This window comes from Eschscholzia californica, unplaced genomic scaffold (assembly GCF_041429995.1).
Source record: "Eschscholzia californica isolate CP2 unplaced genomic scaffold, dmEscCali1.0.p SCAF_3, whole genome shotgun sequence".
NCBI lineage: Eukaryota > Viridiplantae > Streptophyta > Magnoliopsida > Ranunculales > Papaveraceae > Eschscholzia > Eschscholzia californica.
Genome location: NW_028238420.1, coordinates 9,471,366 through 9,492,117, shown reverse-complemented (window position 1 = coordinate 9,492,117; position 20,752 = coordinate 9,471,366). Strand labels below are relative to the sequence as shown.

At 36.0% G+C, this 20,752-nt stretch overlaps 1 protein-coding gene across 1 annotated transcript; it reads left to right on the top strand.

The window, feature by feature from the left end:
• Positions 1–1,409: 1,409 nt before the first annotated feature.
• LOC147548239 (GTPase activating protein 1-like) lies at positions 1,410–15,323 on the top strand. The gene is made up of 3 exons (XM_086671720.1): positions 1,410–1,610; positions 11,117–11,212; positions 14,903–15,323. The coding sequence occupies exons 1-3, from the start codon at positions 1,422–1,424 to the stop codon at positions 15,188–15,190; spliced, it is 573 nt and encodes a 190-aa protein (XP_086527846.1). The 5' UTR covers positions 1,410–1,421; the 3' UTR covers positions 15,191–15,323.
• Positions 15,324–20,752: the final 5,429 nt, after the last annotated feature.

Below are 20,752 nucleotides of genomic sequence, written 5' to 3'. Positions count from 1 at the left end.
AGAAGGATTCTCCATCATCGAAGGTCAACTTATCCTCGGCCGGTTGCAATAAAAATGATATTTAAGATATCCTTTAAAACAACTTTGATTCTTTTCAATATTAAATAAAAAGTGATAACTAAAAAGATGTATTAACTTAAAATCAGTATAGTCAAAAATCGAAATATTTAGAAAAAAGAAAATATAAAAATCGAATAACGGTACGAAACCATCTTTCCCAGAGTCCAGCAAGTAGCGAAGAATTTCTTGTCTCAGAGAAACCTAAAGAAGGATTCTCCTTCATCTTATTCCTGAGGCAAGGGAGACAGAGGGAGGAAAAGGCCTCTTCTACCGCAAGCCCTATGAGAGGAGAAAACAATGTACAAAACACAAACAAAAGAAAGAAATCCTATCAGATGACGTTAATTAAAGAAATATAAAAAGTACATAAATTATATGAATTTTGTTTAGATTGAACTCCAAGAGTCATTACATTTGAATCACATAGATACACCATGATTATAATACGCAATACATCATGAATTTGAATGAGCACAGTACCTGCCAATTAGGACATTTTGGGCCCTAACGGCCATATAAAAACCCCTAGGGCCATCATATGCAGGGGGCTTGTAAGTCTATCTATTCTTACCTCTACTTTATTTATTGTCTAACCTACATGGTATAAATATCAATGATAAAGTACTTCCACTGAGACACGATTCCACGACTTCATGGGTTTAAGAGGGAGTATACTACCACTGCACCAAAAGGTGCTAGACACTAAAAAACTTAATATTGTGATAGTCCTACAACACTTGAGGGAGTGTTCTGAACCCAGGACATTGTTTCACTCTCAACCTCAGCGTCGAGATCTTTTAGGAGGGTTGACGGATTTTTTGCCAAAAACAGAACCCCGAACCTAGTGGAATATGTTTTGGGTGTCAAAAGTATACACGATATTGATAATTACTACGATATGAAGCAATGGTATTAATATGGAGGGCTTGTGGGGGGCTCGTAAAAGTCTTCACCAATAACAATCCCATACCAATTGGATTTCGGTTGGATAGTAAAGAGATAAATAATCGATAACTACTAAAGATTAGAGAGTTATAGACAAAATTTGAATTTGTGAAAAAATGAGAGATTAAGAAAACTGATCATAAACAAGACAACTGAAAATCAGTTGATGGACCGTGGTGCAATCATAGTGGGGCAAACTAGAACTAAATATAGGAAACAAGAAGCCAAACGGGAAGCTGGTCGTACACTAAGAAGTAAGAGGCAAAAGGTATTTACACTATATATATATATATTTATATATATATATATCCATCTACTTTATCTATGTGATTGAGAATATAAGGTTAGTAAAATTTGACATTGGTCTAACCCAAACTGATTCAAAGTCCAAAACAAATCCCTATATTATAAGACAAATGGAAAGAATAAAGTTAGAGTTCATTCATCCGTTTTATTTTCTTCTCCTTCATTTTGTTTCTTCTTTTTCAAAATTAATGGAAAATCTCCAAGGTCTTCTCAGAGTTAGAGTTATTCGAGGAGTTAATCTATCTATTCGTGATGTTCGTAGTAGTGATCCTTATGTTGTTGTACAACTAGGCGGACAGGTTTGCTTTCAAACATTTATAATTAATTGATTTATGCTTTTTTTGGTTATTTTGATCTTCTATTTGAAAATGTAAAAATTGTTTCAATTGAATCCTACCTAAACATTAGTTGGACCTTTATTTCCTAATTTTTGGTGGTGGTACTTATCTAAACAAGGAACAAGACGTCTCGTTAAATTCGTCTTTTTCGTCTTCTTGAATTAAGGCCTAAAACTTGTCCAGTTTGATTCTGTTTGATTGAGTTATTAGAAACTTTAAAATTAGAGTGTGTTCTTGCGTTTTTACAAGTACCACCTCATCAAGCTTAAAAAACTAAATTGATAAATTTTTTATATTGTAACTACCTTTTCCTATTAAATTAAAGACGTGTGTATTAAATAAAGTTATTTTAGAGATGTCCATCAGATATACTAAACATTTAGAGTGTCTCTATTTTGTCACATATGAGGCAAAAAAGTGCCACGTACAGCTTGGAGGCCGAACCCCACCCAGACGGTACTGGTGCAGCTTAGGTCAACTTACACAAAAAAATGCAGTTCACTCAACGATTGCCTTGGATTCCAAACTCCATATGGAGAAGGAGTGTTGTTTGCTACGACTCGATCATTTACATGGACCTACTTCTAATTCATTTTTTGTAAGAGATATTTAATTGACACTTAACAACTACGCTCTTCAAATGTTTTCTTGAAACGGAAGTGCTAGAATCACGGGATATATTGAAAAAAACAATCTCCGAAATGCTGTCGTTTTATTTAAGAAATTTGACTTAATTTGGATAGTTAAGATATGAACGGCCCAGATGGGTAAAGAGAATTGAATCTGGACCGTTCATCTCTTAACAATCCAGATTTAGTCAAATTTTCAAAACGAAATCGTCACGTCATTCCGCAAAGCATTTCATTCTTGAAAATCCCATTGGAGATGCTCCTAATGTTTAACCTTTTATTTTCCGTGTGCCTTCTAATTTATTTCTCTCAATAAGTTAAAAAATATATGTTTATTTATTCGTAATTGTAATTGCATGCCATGTGTATTCAGTATAACATATCATGTATTGTATGTAGTTAGATAAAGAATATGGCATATTGTCACGAATAAAGAGCGACTCGGCACAATCACTCGAAAGTTCGTGCAACACTTACGCTCAAAGCGATTCTTGCCAAGCACAAGTCAACCTTACTTCACTTGTTTTGCCCGTAACTCTAACTAAGGCAAACCAAAAGGGTCTCTTGGAAGCGGAATTATAAGAGACAAGCACACTTGAATACTTAAGAGAACTAAGAAAGGAACACACCAACTGGCTTGGGGTGGAATTCGATCTTTATTAAGAACTCTCAAGTACAATGGTGTAGATTACAAACACTCTAAGTCTCTCACACTAGGACTATTACAAGGCTCGCACGCTTCCGAAGTCACTCACTCACTTGCTTGGTTGCTCTCAACTTGAGTGATTTGCAAATGAGGACCCCTTCCCCTTTTATAGGCCAAAGGGGCTAGGAAGGTTTTACACACATACATAGAATTCTCTACGCACATCCTAAAGACTCCTAGAAATATCTTGGATCTTCCAGAGTATTCTCTAGGTTCTACAAGCTTCTAGAATCTTCCGACATCTCCTTGTATTCTCAAGAGTTCTCCACACAATTTCGTCTCCAGAATGTTCCAGAGAGTTCCACCAAGGCAGGGGAGGACACTTAGCACCATAATTGGGCCATTTTTGTGGGCCAAAAATTATGGGTGTGACATAATCCCCCACTTAATTCGTAGACGTCCTCGTTGCAAACATGAAGCAACACCTGCAACTGCATGACTCGGCTCCTCTGCTTAGTCCTTGGTTGTTGCGTTGCTCCTTTAAGACTCACCTATACCTTCGACACCTTCGTGCGTTTTTTGGCTTCGACGTTCCTCTGTTTTGTTGTGCATGCTGGCTCTGCACATGTTATTCGTCCCGATCCTTGGTCTTTTCGCATGTGGCCGACCCACTTGGTTGTGGTTTGTCTTCGTATCCACAAGGGCACCTTAGTTGCTTTGTGTGGTGTTGACATGATATTTGGGAGCTTCTCTTCTGCTTTCTGATGGGCCTAAAAGATTACCCTAAAAGGTTTATACCCGCAAGTATACGGGCGTCAAGTAGTAATAACCCGGTAAAATCAGGGTCGATCCTCAGAGACTAGTGAAACCTATTCTAACCTAGAACTAGCACGGTTTTCTTTTAAAACTGGTTTTGGTGATTAAAGATATTAAAATATTAAACCGAATAAAAACGGTAAACGAATCAATGGGGGAGAAGTCTAAGATTTTAGAATCCACACAATAAAATCACCTTTTCGGACAAATATTTAGAATGATTAATTCTCCTTTTTATAACTCAGAATTTAGGGTAATGAACTAATCTAATTCCGGGAGATGTTTTAAAACCGATAAATCATAACAATGTAATTGTGTTTATTTTGAAATATAAATCTCTAAACTATTATCCATCAGTCGGTAAGTATATATCATCAAAGGATTCAACCTAAGTATGATGCATCAAATTAAAAGTATGGATAATGAATAGAAAATCTATTTAACAAACTATAACAAATTAAACTATGAAGCATAATCAAGAGTTAATCAATCAAAAATATATCTTTAAACGATCAAAAAAGAGTTTCATCGTAAAATCCTAGATGAAGAGTCTTAGCTAATCATTATCAAGGAGGTTAACAATAATAAGTATGAAGTATAAGAGAAAAGAAGAAAAAGAATTAAACTTTACATGCTGATTTTCCTCTGGCAGCCAAACGCGCCCCTAAGGAAAATATTTTCCAGCAACAGTGGAAAATTATTTTCCAGTGAAAAATTCCGATCAACCAAGGTCTTCTTCTCCACCAAAATTTTTCTTTCGACTGTTTTGATTTATGAAACAAAGATAAAGAGAAGATAATTCAACGTTGAATAATGCTCTGTTTATTTCTTTTCTCTCTATTTCTCTCTTTACAATTACCTTCTTCTCTCTCTCACAAAGATACAAAGATAATGAAGAACTAGAATGAATATGAAATCCTTCTTTCTCTCCTCTATTTTTTGTCTTTCTCACTCTACAAATTGCTCTCTCTCTCTCTCTCTCTCTCTCTATCTCTCTCTCTCTACTGTCTCTATCCTTCTACTCTCTAAAAAATAATTCTTTGAAGCCCAGGAAGAAGAGAAGAACAGAGATAAAGTTGTAGCCATGAGGAGATTCCCCCGAAGAGAAGATAATGTAAGAAGATGGCTCTCTCCTTTTTTTTATAAAGTCCAGCCGAGTCCTTCAATACATGGATTTGTTTCTAACTCTAATTCCGGCCAAGAGGGTAAGCAAATATCTTTGAGAATAACCTTCTCCCAATCTCGATCAATATCCTTCTTTCTATCTACTGCTATCTTTTATGTTTAAAAATCCTTCCATTCTGAAATCTTCTCCACGTCTCTATAAAATCACGATCTCCTCAACCAAAGGGTAAGAACTCCCAATTTCTACATAAAATCTGACTTCCAATCTGGCTTCCAATCTTCCCTCCAATACTTTCCTTCTCTGTCTCCTTTCTCCACCCAAGCCAACTTTCAATTTTACTGTCAACCTGTTATTCTCGGCTCAATCTCTCTGTTTCTATAGTACTTCAAGTCGTTCTCTCTCTATTTTGAAGAGAAAGAAATATCTCTCTCTAGATTTAGAGAAACCAGATTAGGTATTAAGAATAAAAAGGAAATCCAAATAATATGGGAGCCAATCACGTTTTGGCTTTGCTGGCTAATATAGGGACGATAAGGTTCTTCGCGTCACACTTTAAAAAGTTGCGTCGCGCGTCCAAAAATAAGGGATCGAGTTAGATGAGCAGCGAGGGTTGGATCTAATACGGGGTGGACGGGAGCATTTCAGTATCTTGTGTCGCGTAACGTGGAATCAACGCCTGGAGTTGATCCCAAATATGTCCCGCTTCTGCCCACTAGTGTACCGAAATTTGAATCCCCTCTCTCGATTTGCGCCAAGTGTGTCACCACAACATCTGTGCTGACCTTTGGTTAACGAATTTGGAACCAAACTTTCACCCGTCCTAGTTTTCGCATCTGGACTCTGCTTTAACTTCCGCTTTCGCCGTTGGGTTCGTCTTGGACTCTATTTTTCACCCGAGCACCAATGCTGACCAAAATTACCAGAATCAACAAATGAACAAGATGCCCCTCGCACGTCTTTTTCCTAATTTTAACCATTTTTCGCGCTTAACTCCTAAGAAGGCACCTTGGAAAGAAAAAACGAACAATTCATCAGAGTAACTGCTCGAACTGGACTAACTAGCCCGAGTTAAGAGATTCAGATGGGACATTTTCATGTCTCATCACTTTTCATGCCTTTTCATCCTCTTACTCGTACCAAGCAAAAGAGAGGAGAGAGTAATGGATGTACCTTCTTTGTTGCGAGTCATGGGTACTACGCAGGAGGACTTTTTATCCATGATTTGGAGTACGCCAAGGTGTGGTCTTACCGCTGACTTGGATACTTCGAGGAAGTCTAGCCCAAGGATAACTTTGTGGTTATCCATGTCTTCTAGTAGAAGTCTAGCTTGCCGCTCCCTGCTCTGATCTTTAGTGGTACTTTCCGCACTACTCCATGTAGGGCATTGGCACCGGAGTTCACGGCTTCCATGGTGAACTCTTTTTGGCCTTCAACCTTCATCCCCCAACCTTGCAGCTTCTCGGGGAGTGATGAAGTTCTCATTTGCTCCACAATCGACCATGGCCCGGGCCGACTGTCAATTCAGGGTAAGGTCCGTTCCTTACCTTTGCTTTTGGCTTGGTGGATGGCTGCTCCATCTCTAGAGTAGTGAGGCGAACTGAGCTCATCTCAACACAGTCTTCATCATCCTCGACCTTTTCCTTGCTCTTGTTCATGTTTGCTTCACACTTGCCCCCCATGGAACTAAGGACACTTCTCTTTGGACATAAGTAAGAAGGATGGTTACCTTGACAGAGGAGGCTGTCTCTTGGCGGGTCTCCTTTCTCCTTAAATTTCTTGTTATCCTTGGATGCATCCCACTATTTCCTGTCTCGATCATAGTCTTTGCCCTTCCTCCAATCGTTCTCACGATCGCTTCTCCACCTTTTCGGTCTTGCGCTTGCTCTTTAGGATTTTCTTTCTCTTGATGAGGCTTGAAGTCCTCCAGTTTCTCTATTGTTTCCAAGGCCGTGGATAGGTCCTCCACTCCTCTCCGACGTAGCTCAGTAACTGCCCACTTCTGCAGTCCGTGTAGGAAGAAGAACAAGCGATCCTTTTTGGACATGTCTGAATTTTCGAGCATTAAGTTGTTGAGCTCCTTCACATAGGTAGTAATAGATCCTGTCTGTTGGAGCACCAGGAGTCGTTCTCTAGCTCGGAACTCCACGTTCTCTGGGAAGAATTGGGTCTTGAACTCCCTTTTGAAAGCTTCCCACGTATCGATCCTGCATCGCCCCCTATCGATGTCATCCGTCTTTCGTCGCCACCATAGTAGCGCATCATCCGATAGGTACATGACTGCAGTCTCCACCATTTCTTTTTCATCAAGGGTTATTGCCTTGAAGTATCTTTCCATATGTACAAGAAGTTCTCTACTTCCTTGGCATCTCGGGCTCCAAAGAAACACTTAGGCTCGGGCACCTTCCTTCGGCTGGCTTCTCGGACTACCACCGTCCCTTGAGCCACATTTCTTTCCAGCACAGCTATCTTGGCCACGCATTCCTCAAGCTTAGCTTCCAAGGCCTCTATTTTGCTACCTTGTTCATCTGTTCACCTACCAATGTCTCTAGGTCGCTTCGATAAACCCTCAAGCTTGCAGATGTCTCTTTGTGCAAGTCATCTTGATCAACTGTTAAGCCTCCAAGTCTTTCTCTTAGCTCGAAATAGGACTCCTCATCCTTCTGAACGAGCTCCTTTAGGCCATCGAGCTCACTGGCCATCTTACATTCAAAAGCTTCCCATCGAGCTTCGAAGGAAGCCTCCTACCTAGAGTCACATGACATACCTCGAGCAGACTTGTTTGCTTTGGGACGTCCTTCCTTCCTTGGGTCCGCTATGACTCCTCCTTTCTCGGATTCGTTCGACATAGGTCCGACGTATTCTTACCTTGCTCCGGTCACACGAACAAGGCTCTGATACCACTTGTCCCGAACAAAAGAGCGACTCGGCACAGGCACTCGAAAGCTCGTGCGACAGTTATGCTCAAAGCGATTCTGACCAAGCACAAGTCAGCTTTACTTCACTTGTTTTGCCTGTAACCCTGAGTAAGGCAAACCAAAAGGGTCTCTTGGCAGCGGAATTACAAGAGACAAACACACTTGAATGCTTAAGAGAACTAAGAAAGGAACACGCCAACTCGCTTGGGGTGTCAATCTTTATTAAAAACTCTTTAGTACAATGGTGTAGATTACAAACACTCTAAGTCTCTCACACTAGGACTATTACAAGGCTTGCACGCTTCCGAAGTCACTCACTCACTTGCTTGGTTGCTCTCAACTTGAGTGATTTGCAAATGAGGACCCCTTCCCCTTTTAAAACTTGATGCACCCGAAAAGGTTGCACACCCAAGCGGAGGTATCAAGTAGTAACCGGTAAAACCGGAGTCGATCCAAGGATAGGAAGGTAGTTTGGATGTCGAAGGGTCTTATCCTCCGGTCTAGATATCAAATGCTAACTTAGACTAAAAAGGAAGGGAAACAAAGATAAATGGGGGGGTTTTGATTATGAGAGTAACAAAAAGAATAAAGCAAGCAAGTAAACTAACTAAACAATAAAAGTAAACGGGCGAGAGAGATTCGAGAGAAACAAGAGTCGGGAGATAAATAAGTGAGAGAGGTGTCGAACCAAGAATCCGGTAATGATAAACCTACAACTATGTATGGTCCGACCTAATGTTCAAAGTATAACCGATGTTCGACTCCTAAGGTGATGTCTATAAGCACTACGTATATCTGGAGATCATACTTAGTCAACAAACACATCATAATCGGTAAATCCCGAGTCAACGAAAGTGTTGTCTAGTCGCCTAACTATGTGAAGTGCATGACAAGACACATGAAAATATGACTTAGACTACGATCGATATCGAATACTTCGTTTCGTCTATTAACTATGCGAAGTGCTTGACAAGACACATGAAAATATGATCAAAACGATAATCGAATTAAATGAACATCAATTCATAATCAAAACATCAAATCATATTAAAAATAATCACGAATTCATCACATTTCATCTCATATAATCGACACACTAAAGTTAACTAAACATGGTGATTGAATAAGAAATGGAAAGAAAATGATGAGAGAATCCCCCTTTTTCGATGTCGTTCGAGGCTAAGATCGTCGAAAAATATGAGTCTTTAAGGTGCAGCCGATCTCCCCTTAGCAAAATTTTGGGTTCCCCATAGCGACCACCATCATCCTCTCCATTTAGAACACAACCTCCATTAAAGCTAAACCCTAGCTTTCTCTCTCTAGAAGTTGTAGTCCAAAACCAAACAAACCACATGGGTAGCTAGCCAACAAAATGGGGAGTAAAAGGCCTAAGGTTTCCGGCCAAGAAAGTGGCCGGAACACCTAGCGAAATCCGGCCAAAGAAGTGATGATTCCGGTCAACCCTAGATCCGGCCAAATGCACATGCTCCGAGCCGTTCCCAGCAAGTTGCGACCGTCCTTGCAGCTCCCGTATGCGTCCCTATTGCTGTCCCGTGCATGAAAATGGCGTCCCGAGCTGGTGAGCAACCAGAGCAGCTGCTGTGTGTTTGCTCTCGTTCCGGCTTGCTGCTCCAGCCCGAGCATGCTGCTGTCGGCTTCCCGAGCAGCTCGAACTGCTGCCGTGCAGCCCCACCCAAAGTAGGAACCTTAGATGGACCCCACACATCGGAATGTAAGATCATAAAAGGAGTTGGACTTTTATTTAAATTTAACGGAAACGATGCACGATGACTTTTTGCAAGTGCACAAACATCACATTGAAAACTTGAAACATCGCATTTAATAAATAGCGATGGAAATAACTTCTTAAGGTAACCAAAGGAGGCATGCCCCAGACGGCGATGCCATAACCATATTTCATCTTTATTTTTTATTTCAGAATTGTTCACTCCTAATGCCTGACGCAATTTATTAGAGCTTTCAGATACTAAATCCAAGTAATACAGCTTTCCTCGCCTAACACCATAACCAATTGTTTGCCTTGTCCGGATGTCCTTAAAGACACAAAATTCAGGCCAAAAGATGACAACACAAAATAGAGTGGTGGTTATTTGAGACACTGATAATAAATTATGATCTAAAGATGGGACAACCAAAACAGAATCTAAGTTCAATGTGTTCGTTAGAGTTATAGGTCCTTCCCCTACAATAGGGGCTGAGGTGCCATTGGCAGTAGAGACATATTTATGTGAAGATTCGTTTATGGTTGAGACCTGTCTAGAATCAAAAGTCATATGATCTGTAGCACCAGAATCAATTATCCAAGTACTATTCGAAAATTGTGTAGACATATTTAAAGTCTTGCCTACATTACCTGTAGTGGCTATTGTCGATGAAGCTTGCTTAACAGTTGGATCTACAAGGGTCTTCTTAGAGTTTTTCTTTCGATTATGATCCCACCATTCTGGATAGCCTAATAGTTCATAACAATGACTTTTGGTATGACCAATTTTGTTGCAGTGTGTACACTTATAAGTAATTTTGTCAGATTGACCAACAACTTTAGCAAAATTTGAATTTGCCTTATTGAGAGTCATTATGCGGAAGCATCAGTTGCCCTTCACTTTAGCTAAACCAAAAAACAAGATGAAGATGAAAGGCTCTTCTCTTTCAATCAATATAAATTCCCAAACACAAATTTAAGACTTTTGGCTCTGGTACCAAGTTGAAATTGATCAAAGAAATTGTTTTATTCCTTGATGATTACAAAAGAAATATAAGACTCTATTTATAGAGTTACAATACTACTAGTTTCTAATATTTTACTAGTTTCTTAATAGTTTATACTAATATATTTACTAGTTCCTAAATCTTACTAGTTTCTAATATTTGATATTTCCTAATATCTATTATATGGGATATCTTAATATATAGAAAGATATTTCAACAGGGAGGTCACTTAGCAGTTAGCACCATAATTAGGCCATTTTTGTGGGCCAAAAATTATGGGCGTGACAATATGCTCATATGCTGGAATACAACCATTTTTGTCTATAAATAAAACTTTTTGTTGTGGTTAGATTTTTTTTTTAACATGATAAATAATTATTCCAAAAATCTCATCAGAAAATAATTGATTTCTAAATAATCTATAATAGTTTCAAGAAGACTATCCTCTATCTTTTTATTCATGGGATTCTATTATTTGACATGGATTTTTGTGTTTTTAATGGAAAACATGTGTTTGTATAAAAGATGTGTTTGTAAACAATTCTTTCTAGAAATTACTATATGAACTCAACTTTTACTGAGTAAGAATGTCAAAATCTTTGCAGAAAGTGAAGACAAATGTAGTAGAGAACAACGTAAATCCGCAATGGCATGAAGATCTTACTCTAGGGGTTCATGATTCGAACATTCCGCTCAAGATCGTAAGTCTCTTATAAACTAAAAATATTTGGGGTTTATTCTATTTTGGCCCCACATTTGTGATCAACTGGCTGTTTTAGCCTCGATAAGTGTTCGACAATTCGATTTGGCCTCTATAACCTAGAAAAATTTCATCTTTTTTTAGAAACAACTTATATAGTATTTTTGTAAATAACTTAGAGGTCGTTTGATTTTTGCACTTTTTAAGTGATTTTCACTTATTAAGTGCAGGCCGACAATTTTTGGTCGTTTGTTTCACTCAATAAGTGAAAATCACTTCTAAGTGGTGGCAAAGTTAGTGCAAAAAAATAAGCTTCACTTAGGAGCTTAATTTTTTTCACTTACTTTGTAAGTTACTAAAAATGACATCTTGATACTTCTCCTACTATAATTATATGGTAATACCATATAATTATAGTTAAAAAGAAAATCTTAAATAATTGATAAGTACAAAGTCTTTTTTTATGACTTTAGCGATGACTTTTCACCTTCTTCGCTCATCCTTTACCTAAGTTTTTCTCCTAAACATTTTTCATTATCTCTTCCTTCAGTAATCACAGAACCACCAAACTCCATGATACGCTCTCTTACTATTTCACATCATCTTTTACACTCAAAGTCGGTACGAGTGTTTAGGGGCCTAGAGCAGTATTCAAACTGGGGCCCTTTTACGTGTGACTAGAAATAAAAATAGAAATAAAAATCTAAGTTGTTTAGAAGAGGAATTGCTTTGACCACTTGCACGTGAACTATATAATCTTAATAGCTAAGCTACAACTTAAACGTTGAGACGTTGAGACGTTGAGACGTTGAGACGTTGAGACGTTGAGACGTTGAGACAACTAGTGGCGTATCTAGCAAAGGGCACTTTTCCAAAGGGTGGGTATGTCAATTGTCATGCATTCAGTTGCCCTAAAAAAGGTTTAATGTGTTCTTTGTTTTATATGTAAACCCAACTTTTTAACCTAAAAATTGTTCCGGTGTAAACACCTCAACCTTTTTGTTGGAAATCGACTATGATCTACGTTAACCGTTACAAGGTATGCATATATCATGAAGATGTCACAAACACGATAACAACGTAAGTTAAACAAAGAAATGAAAGATGCCTAAAGTCTAACTATATGAAAGAAGGCCTACAACTCTTGGTTGGAGTGGTAAGAGGTATAATCTTCCACCTAAGAGGTCAAGGGTTCGAGGTACACGCTGAATAATTCAAATAAAAAATACATGAAAGAGACCTAAAGTCCAACTATATAAAAGATGTCTAAAGCCCGACAAATTTATACATTATTTATACCTTTAATAACTCAAACTCAATAACCATGGATTTCGCTTTCCATGAGAATCAAATTCGAACCTCGGACTTCAGGGATTTTGGAGTTCATGTCAACACTATCAACCACTTGACAACCAAGCATTGACAACACCTCAACCTTTTTTGGCATTCTGATTATAAGTTGATTTTACCATTTATAGTTTTAGTTGTCTAGAATTTCAAATTAATACAGTTATAGCGTTAAATCCTATGATTTTTCTTTTGGAACAAAATTTTGCTTCAATAATTAAATTGTACTATAATAAAAATTTGATTTATAGAATGTTAAAGTGCGTCTCATTTTCTCTATTTGGAATTATATTTTAGAATAAGAGCATCTCCAATGCCAAACTCAAATAAAATCTCTATTTGTCTTATTTGTCAAGTTTCAAATTTCCAATTGAGATTTTGACTCCTAAGTTGTGAAAATAGAGATCCTCAATTTTTTTTTATCTCCAATACAAAACTCTAAACTTATTTTATTTACTTATGTGGCATAGTTATTTTTGTATAAAAATAACTAATTATTTAGAAAATATAGAAGACTTGATTTCTATTGATTAAAATTCAAATATTTATGAGTTAGACAATTAGAGATATCTCAAGAGAACACTCTAGAAACAGAGTGACCTCTTGAGATATTTCTATTCCACCCTTGACACGTCATCTTTGAAATTCAAATAAAATGTTGCACTGGAGATAGTTTTTAAGAAAAAACTCTAAAATTCATATGTGACACTAATTTCTAAGATTGGGTGTTGCATTGGAGACGCTCTAAGGCTGTACTAAACTTAGAGACAAGAAATTCATTATTTTCTTTCTCTTGTAGCTCAACAATAAAATCCTCATCACGAGGTGGCTATGATATAAAATTTGTTTCAAATATAAAATTTTATAATCTCACTTAGATAAAACGAATTTGTTTATCATTTTGAAAATTTATATTAATCATGATATTGAAAATGACATCAAAAAGCTATTAGCCATCAAGAAAACACTTCTATTAATTAATGTGTTTATCAATTTACTTATTTTTAAATTTTTGTACTATGTGGTTGTAGCTTTTACATAGTCGTCATATTTTAGCCTCTCTTAAAAGTAAATTCTAGATCCGCCACTGGAGCTAACAACTCTTGGGTGGAGTGGTAAGAGGTGTAGTCTTCTATATTAGAAGTCAATAATTCAGGACACACTGACAATTTAAAACAAAAATACGACGTAAACGCTGCACAAGTTTTACTTAACATATTTTTCTTTTTAAAAACTCAGACAGTCAGACTAGCCTATAAGTTCTAGATTACAAACCGAATCATAACTAGTATTTCCAATCAGAGATTGATCTCACACTATACATTTTTTTAGTTCAAATTTGAGATGAATGTAAAATTTGCAAATGATAAGCACAAGACACTCTTTTTTTGTTATTTAAAATGCCCTTTGCAATTCTTCAATAATTAAAAATAATTTTCTGCCAATGACTTAGCTAGTTGAAAACACATTAAGTACAGCCAAATCATATTTATATTTAAATTTCAGTCTACAATTGACCATTAAACATAAAAGAAATTACACCTACTTGGAAAATAAGGATCATAGCAAATTACCAATCAATTAATTAGAAATATAAACAGGAAAAGTGTTCAATGGTCTTGAGTTAAAAACTTATAATGTGGACAAATAATTGAAGAAGTTGAAAAATAAATAGAAAAGATAAAAGTAGCGGGGATCTATCCCTGGCATTCGAAGTAAGAAAAGGAGATAGTTAACCATTGTGTTAAAGTCGCAACTCCAATCAAATCTTGCTCCATCTTGTTAAATAGGTACAAATAAAACCATAACTTAAGCCTCCAATCTATCCTGTTAACAAACAAAAAGGCCTCCAATCTATTGGGATCCATAACAGTCGCTGACCCCCCGTTCCAAGAATTCGGTGCCTAATAGACTCGTGTTGACATCCAGTTCGAGAATTCAGGTGGCAGAATTCTTTTGGATCCACCCCTCTATTGGTTAGAGATTTTGCAAAAAAAATGTCTAAAAGGTGTCCTCAAGGCATATCATATGATTTTTGTTTACGTAACTTATTTGTCAAATACTAGCTTTTGTAAGTCTATCACAGATGCATAAACAACAAAATATGTCACAGTTTGAGAAACAATTAAGAACACCTTTTCTAAAATATGATATTATTAACGAGATAAAATTGTATATTTACGTATGTTAAGAAAATAAATGTGATTAGGATATATTCAAATATATATAGACAAAAAACAATAACATTTTGTCTAATTTGTGTCTGAACCACTCGGACGTTTTAGCAGATAAAAGCAAATTTGGGCAGTATTACTGTTTCATGTGTTCTTGTTTGGTATTTCAGAGAGTATTAGACGAAGATATATTTAGTGATGACAAGATGGGTGAAGCTGAAATTGATCTAAAACAACTTTTAGAAGTTGTGAAGATGCATAAAAAAGAACATACAATTGATACCACTCTTCTGGAACTGATGCCAACTCAAGAAAATTGCTTATCTGAAAAAAGCCACATCAGGTTGAAGGATGGAAAAGTTGTTCAAGATTTATGTATTAGATTAAGGAATGTTGAAAGTGGTGAAGTGGAGCTTCAACTCCAGTGGATACCTCTTCCTACAGCTTCCTCCTGTTGATAGGGTTGCATATATTTTATGAGGAAGTATGAAGTGATGGGAAAATAAAGAATTGCTTGATTGATGAGACTAAAAGTTAGTTTTGTGTTTGTTTGCCAATATTTGACCGAAGAATTTTATACAATGAGGTATAAATAAATGGTTAGAATTGCTTGTACCAGGAGCATCAAGTGTGTGCCTTGTAATTAAGATTGGATTGAAGTTTACATGATTGATACAATCTTGGTGATTGGAGTGTGTGTATGGTAGTGTTTTTCGTTTTGTTTCTTTTAGTGTCCGAATCTGACTCACCGAAATTTATATCTTGTTGCGGTTACATGCAAATGTTTAACTATTTTTTGACAAAATTTTTTTGCCCGGAATACAATTACCAATTAGAAACGGGAGAATCTTCAAATCACACATACAGATGGGGAGTAAGTTAAAAAATAAAAAATCTTACTTTATATATACTAGGTATCTCCCGTGCCCTGCGGGTGCAGTCAATCCTGTCGGGCTTACGGCAGTCGTGGTCGAAAACTTTCATAGTACAAGCACATAAGATTCAAGCATTCGCTCAAATGCACGTACTACGTTGTCTACGTAAATCGTTGTCTGATGTCACACAAATCGAGCGAAAACCTAGGCGTGCTAGCACTAGAACATAATATAAAATTGACAAAAAAAAGTGCTAGCACGTCTAGGTTTTTGTTCAGTTCGTGTGACATAAGACAACGACTTACGTAGACACCGTAGTACGTGCTTCCGAGCGACTGCTTGAACCCTATGTGCTTGTACAATGAACGTTTTCGACCACGGCTGGCGTAAGCCCAACGGGATTGACCGCGCCTGCAGGGCACGTGAGTTACCTAGTTAATAATAAAATGACTAAGCTAAAATCACCTTGCATTAGAAAAAAAACTACAGATTTAAGATCTAATATTACATGCCTCTCTAAAAGAAAGTAGCATAAATTTGAGAAAATGTTGTAAACTAAAATATTTTGAATATTCATTTGTGCTGAACATAAAAGATCTTGGTTTTCAATTGAAAAAACAGTTATTCTGACAAAATAAATCTCCATTTACTATCAAGTTTTACATCGACAAACAAGGAATTAACCATTAATCTAAGAGTCTAAAGAAGAATCACAGATGAAATCGAATAAAAAATTGATGAGAAAATATATTCATTTCCTTCTACTATTGATTGAGGTCAATAACATTAGGTCAAGGAAAATAAAAAACAAAAAATAAAAATGCACAAAAATAAAAATTAAATAAGATTTTGTCAAACAATAAAGCAAGAAAAAATGTAATAAGAAGCAACCAATCGTCGAGGTTCTCATTCTTCATCATCTTTTTTTTCTTTAGTATTCAATTGATTGAGTCATTCTCCGTAAAATTAAGGAACTGCAAAAAGTTAAACACTAATTACAATTTAATTTCTAGATTGCTCTAATTCATATCTATTAATCTCCTTCTTTCATGTTCCCCTGAATTCCTTTCAATCTATTATTGTACTTTCTTCTCTACGAAGTTAATGGTTGAAGAAGTAAAAAACAACAAGAAAGAAACGAAAGTAGATAAATTAAATTATGAAAGTAACCCAACATTTAATATGTAATTAATCTTTAGAACTAATTTTTTGAAGTACATTAAAATGAAATTAACACATCAACAAATGAGGGGCATAGAGAATTAGAGAAGGTAGGTATTCAAACATCTTTAACAACAATGCAAAAAAAAAAAACATATTTAATAACAAATTCATATTATTCCTTTCGTTCTTTTCTCTTCAAGCAGGAATGCTTCTCCTACCTTCAAATATAAAATAAAAAACCAAGTTAAAATTAAGAGTAAAATAGAATAAAAAATAATCATTATTACAAAATAAATCTCCATTTACTGTCAAGTTTTACATCGACAAACAAACAATTAACCAATAACGTTTCCACATTTCTTTCTCACAAAACAAATTTCAAGAACTTATGTGACAAAAATCTCCTTTCACCATCAAGCTTCACATTTCTTCCTCAAAATAAAAAGGGTTGATTCCGTTTTGGCCCACATATTGTGACCAACTCACCGTTTTGCCCACTAATTGTGTCCGACAGTTTGTTTTCGTCCCTAATTGTGTCTGACAGTTCGTTTTGGCTCCAAAGGACCAAATTTTTTATGAAATTATCCTCGGGGGCCAAAATGGAATTATTTCTGAAAAAAAGGGTAAAGACACAAAAACCACATCACCTATTTCTTTCTCCTCCACTTCACCTTATGTCTCGTCCATCACACCACCTCTTCTCCACCTCACCTTTCTTCTCCGGCGAATGGTCGCTGGCCGGGTCACCTTTAACATAAAAAAAATCGGTCTCTCTCTCTCTCTTTTTCTTCTTTCTCTCAATTCCGTCGGGCTCACAACGTAAATCGTTGTTTGACGTCGTGCAGACCGAGAAAAAACCTAGACGTGCTAGCACTACATGACATAAAACACAATGCTAGCACGTCAAGGCTTTTGCTCGGTCTGCGCGACGTCTAACAACGATTTACGTAGATATCATGTTACATGCATTCCGATGAATACTTAAATTCGTTGTGCTTGACGACTGGCGTGAGCCCGACGGGATTGACCACACTCGCAGGGCGCGAGAGATACCTAGTTAATAGTAAAATGACTAAGCCAAAAAGATCATCTTACATTACAAAAGAAGCTAAGCTATAGGTTTAAGATCCAATAATTTAGGTGTCGGGTCTATATAAAAGAAAATAACAATAAATTGAACAAAAGTTGTAAATGTTAAAACATACTGAGCGTTCACTTGTGCTCAACAAAACATTTATAATTCCCATAAATGTTAGGTGTGAATGCAAGCTGTCAACAAGTCACATCCATCACACCCTCCTAATATCTACGGTCATTAGATATGAGCTCGAGCTCAATGAATCACTGCTCAAAGAACTATGATGCTTACTCAACAATAATAAAGCAACTCTCGTAAAAAAAAAAAAACAGTAATAAAGCAAAGATAATATAGTAAAGAAAATCAAATTTAATCCATCTATATACCAAAAGATTACGGAAGGAAATAATTATATATTAATGTATGCAAGTGTATTATAATGTAAATTTACATTTAATACAACTTTCGGGGAAAAAAAATATAAGAAAAGGAATTTACATTAAATCCAAATTAATACAAATTTACATTTAGTATAAATTAGTACAAATTTAGATTTAATACACATTTCAGAAAAAAATATAAGAAAAAGAAATTACATTTATACAAATTTTTATTGACAAAAAGTTAAAATCGGGTATATAAAAAGTAAACTAAGTCAAGATAACGTCAAATAAATATTACAGATTTTGTAAGCAATAAATAATTTATTCGTTACAAATTACATTAAGTAAGTCTTGTAAATTCAAGTCTTGGTTGTTCATCAACTCTGTAAAACAAAAAATCCAAGAACTGTTAGTAATCTACCAACATAATCATGTGAAAAGAATAAAAAAAAAGTTCAAATTTATTTAATCTGTTAAAGATGAAAGTCGAGGGAGATGAGTATTAACCCAAACAATAAGGTTAATTCAAATTAATAGATATCCATAATTTCTCTTTTTTGTCCAACTACCTAATGATGAAACATAGAGGAAAAAAATCTGCCAAAATAAAACAATTTATTTTTGAATAAGTAAGAAAGGATGTAACTTAGGTTTTTGGAGACTTCCTTCTGTAAAGGGATTTAGTCAATGATTAATAGAATTAGAAGGTGATAGTCAATGTGAATATGATGATAGATATATAACCGACTAATCCACCGTAGTTAGAGAGAAAGAAGGGTATAGTGCTGGAGAAAAAAAATAGAAATAAAATAATACCCCGTCAAATGCAATTTCACATGATTCTTTAATGGGTAGAAAAGATATTGGGAGGTAATAATGGGTGTTTTGTAACTGCTTATTTAATTTCGTGACTGTGGGGTTTAAAAAACTATAATTTCAATTACCCTAAACCATTAGATCAAGACCTTAAGAGATTGAGCGACCAAGATTTATAAATGCCAAGTTATGACATGGCACCTAAAACCTAGCTAATTTGTCATATAGATAATTCAGGGGGTGCTTCTAAAGGCACCGGGTCAAAAGGCTGTTAGCATCCATCTCTGTTAGCACCAGGCCTAACCGCTCAGTTCTCTATTAGCACCAACCAACTATGTAGGCACCCGGTCCCTTCTCAGTTAACCCTAACCCTTCCATCCATCTCTCACAAAACCAATCAGAAATCTCAATTTCAAATCTTCTCTCTCTAAGCAAACCGAACTCTACTCATCAAATCGCTACTAATCTCACGAATCTATCTCAAATTTTAGAGCACTCCATTCTGACTCCTTCTCCCTCTTTCTCTCTCTACATACAACTCTAGAGAGAGAAACTCAGTAAAATCCACAAGTAGTAAGAAATCTCTCAAAAGCTATAGTAGGCCAAGAAAGAGAATTCAAATTTAGTTAGGGTTTTTCAAAAGTCGGCACCGTTTTAATATATACGAAAATTTTGATTGATTTCTTGATGAAGTGGGCATGTATAGGCCTGAGATTATTTATATAGATAGGTTAGTCATTAGAGAGTTTCTTATCTTGTTATTGATCAATTTATTTATCTAATCGTTGGCCTTTTTGACAAGAAAGATGAAGAATTTCAGTAATTATTATCTTTTCCTTGTAATTAGAATAAGAATTTGACCTATTCAAAGATTATAGAGAGAGAGAGAGTGTGTCAGAACTCTTTTTATTATTTCTTCACATTTTAATCAATGTTCTCAATTTCTTTTATGGCTCAACTTTTACGTTAGGTTTGGTGCCTGTACAGGAAGTAAGGAGAAAGAGTCTAGGTTTTCATGACGCGTGGAAAAAGCTGTTAATTTTATTTTGGATTTTACGAAGGTGAACATCACTCACATTAAAAACCGGTGCTTATAGAGACTTTGAGTCAATAGCCATTGACCCGAGTCAATAGCCATTGACCCGAGTCAATAAATTTTTTGGATGCTAACAGCCTTTTGGCCTGGTGCCTTTAGAAGCACCCTAATTCAGGACGTTTTTCTGCATTGCATGATCATGAATAACTCCAACAAGGTAGAAAATGTTACGTTTTTTTCAATGTTGAGGTCTCAGTGCTAAGTGTATGGCGTGCTCAAACAAACTACCGGTCGAATTTGTATCTGGATACTCTTTTTTACACTTCATATTCTTTTTTTCATTTCAAACTCAAAGTTCACAATTTAGTTGTATGTTTGGAGTAACACTTATAAATTTAGTTGTTTCATTTCAAACTTATGCAGGTTAGTTTGTTTTTTCAAAATCCTCGCTTTTTTATGTATTTGTTTCATTTTTGTTTGCTGCGGTTGAACTTGTTTTGGGAATGGTGGGTAATTTTTATTGCAGGTTCAAGTTATACCAAAATCTAGTTCGGAGACAGTCCAATGAGGTGACTGCCAAAGGACAACTCTGGTTCGGAGATAATCCTCTCTTTTTTATCTATTTGTTACATTTTTTTTTGCTTTCGAAACCTAGCTATTTCTTGTGT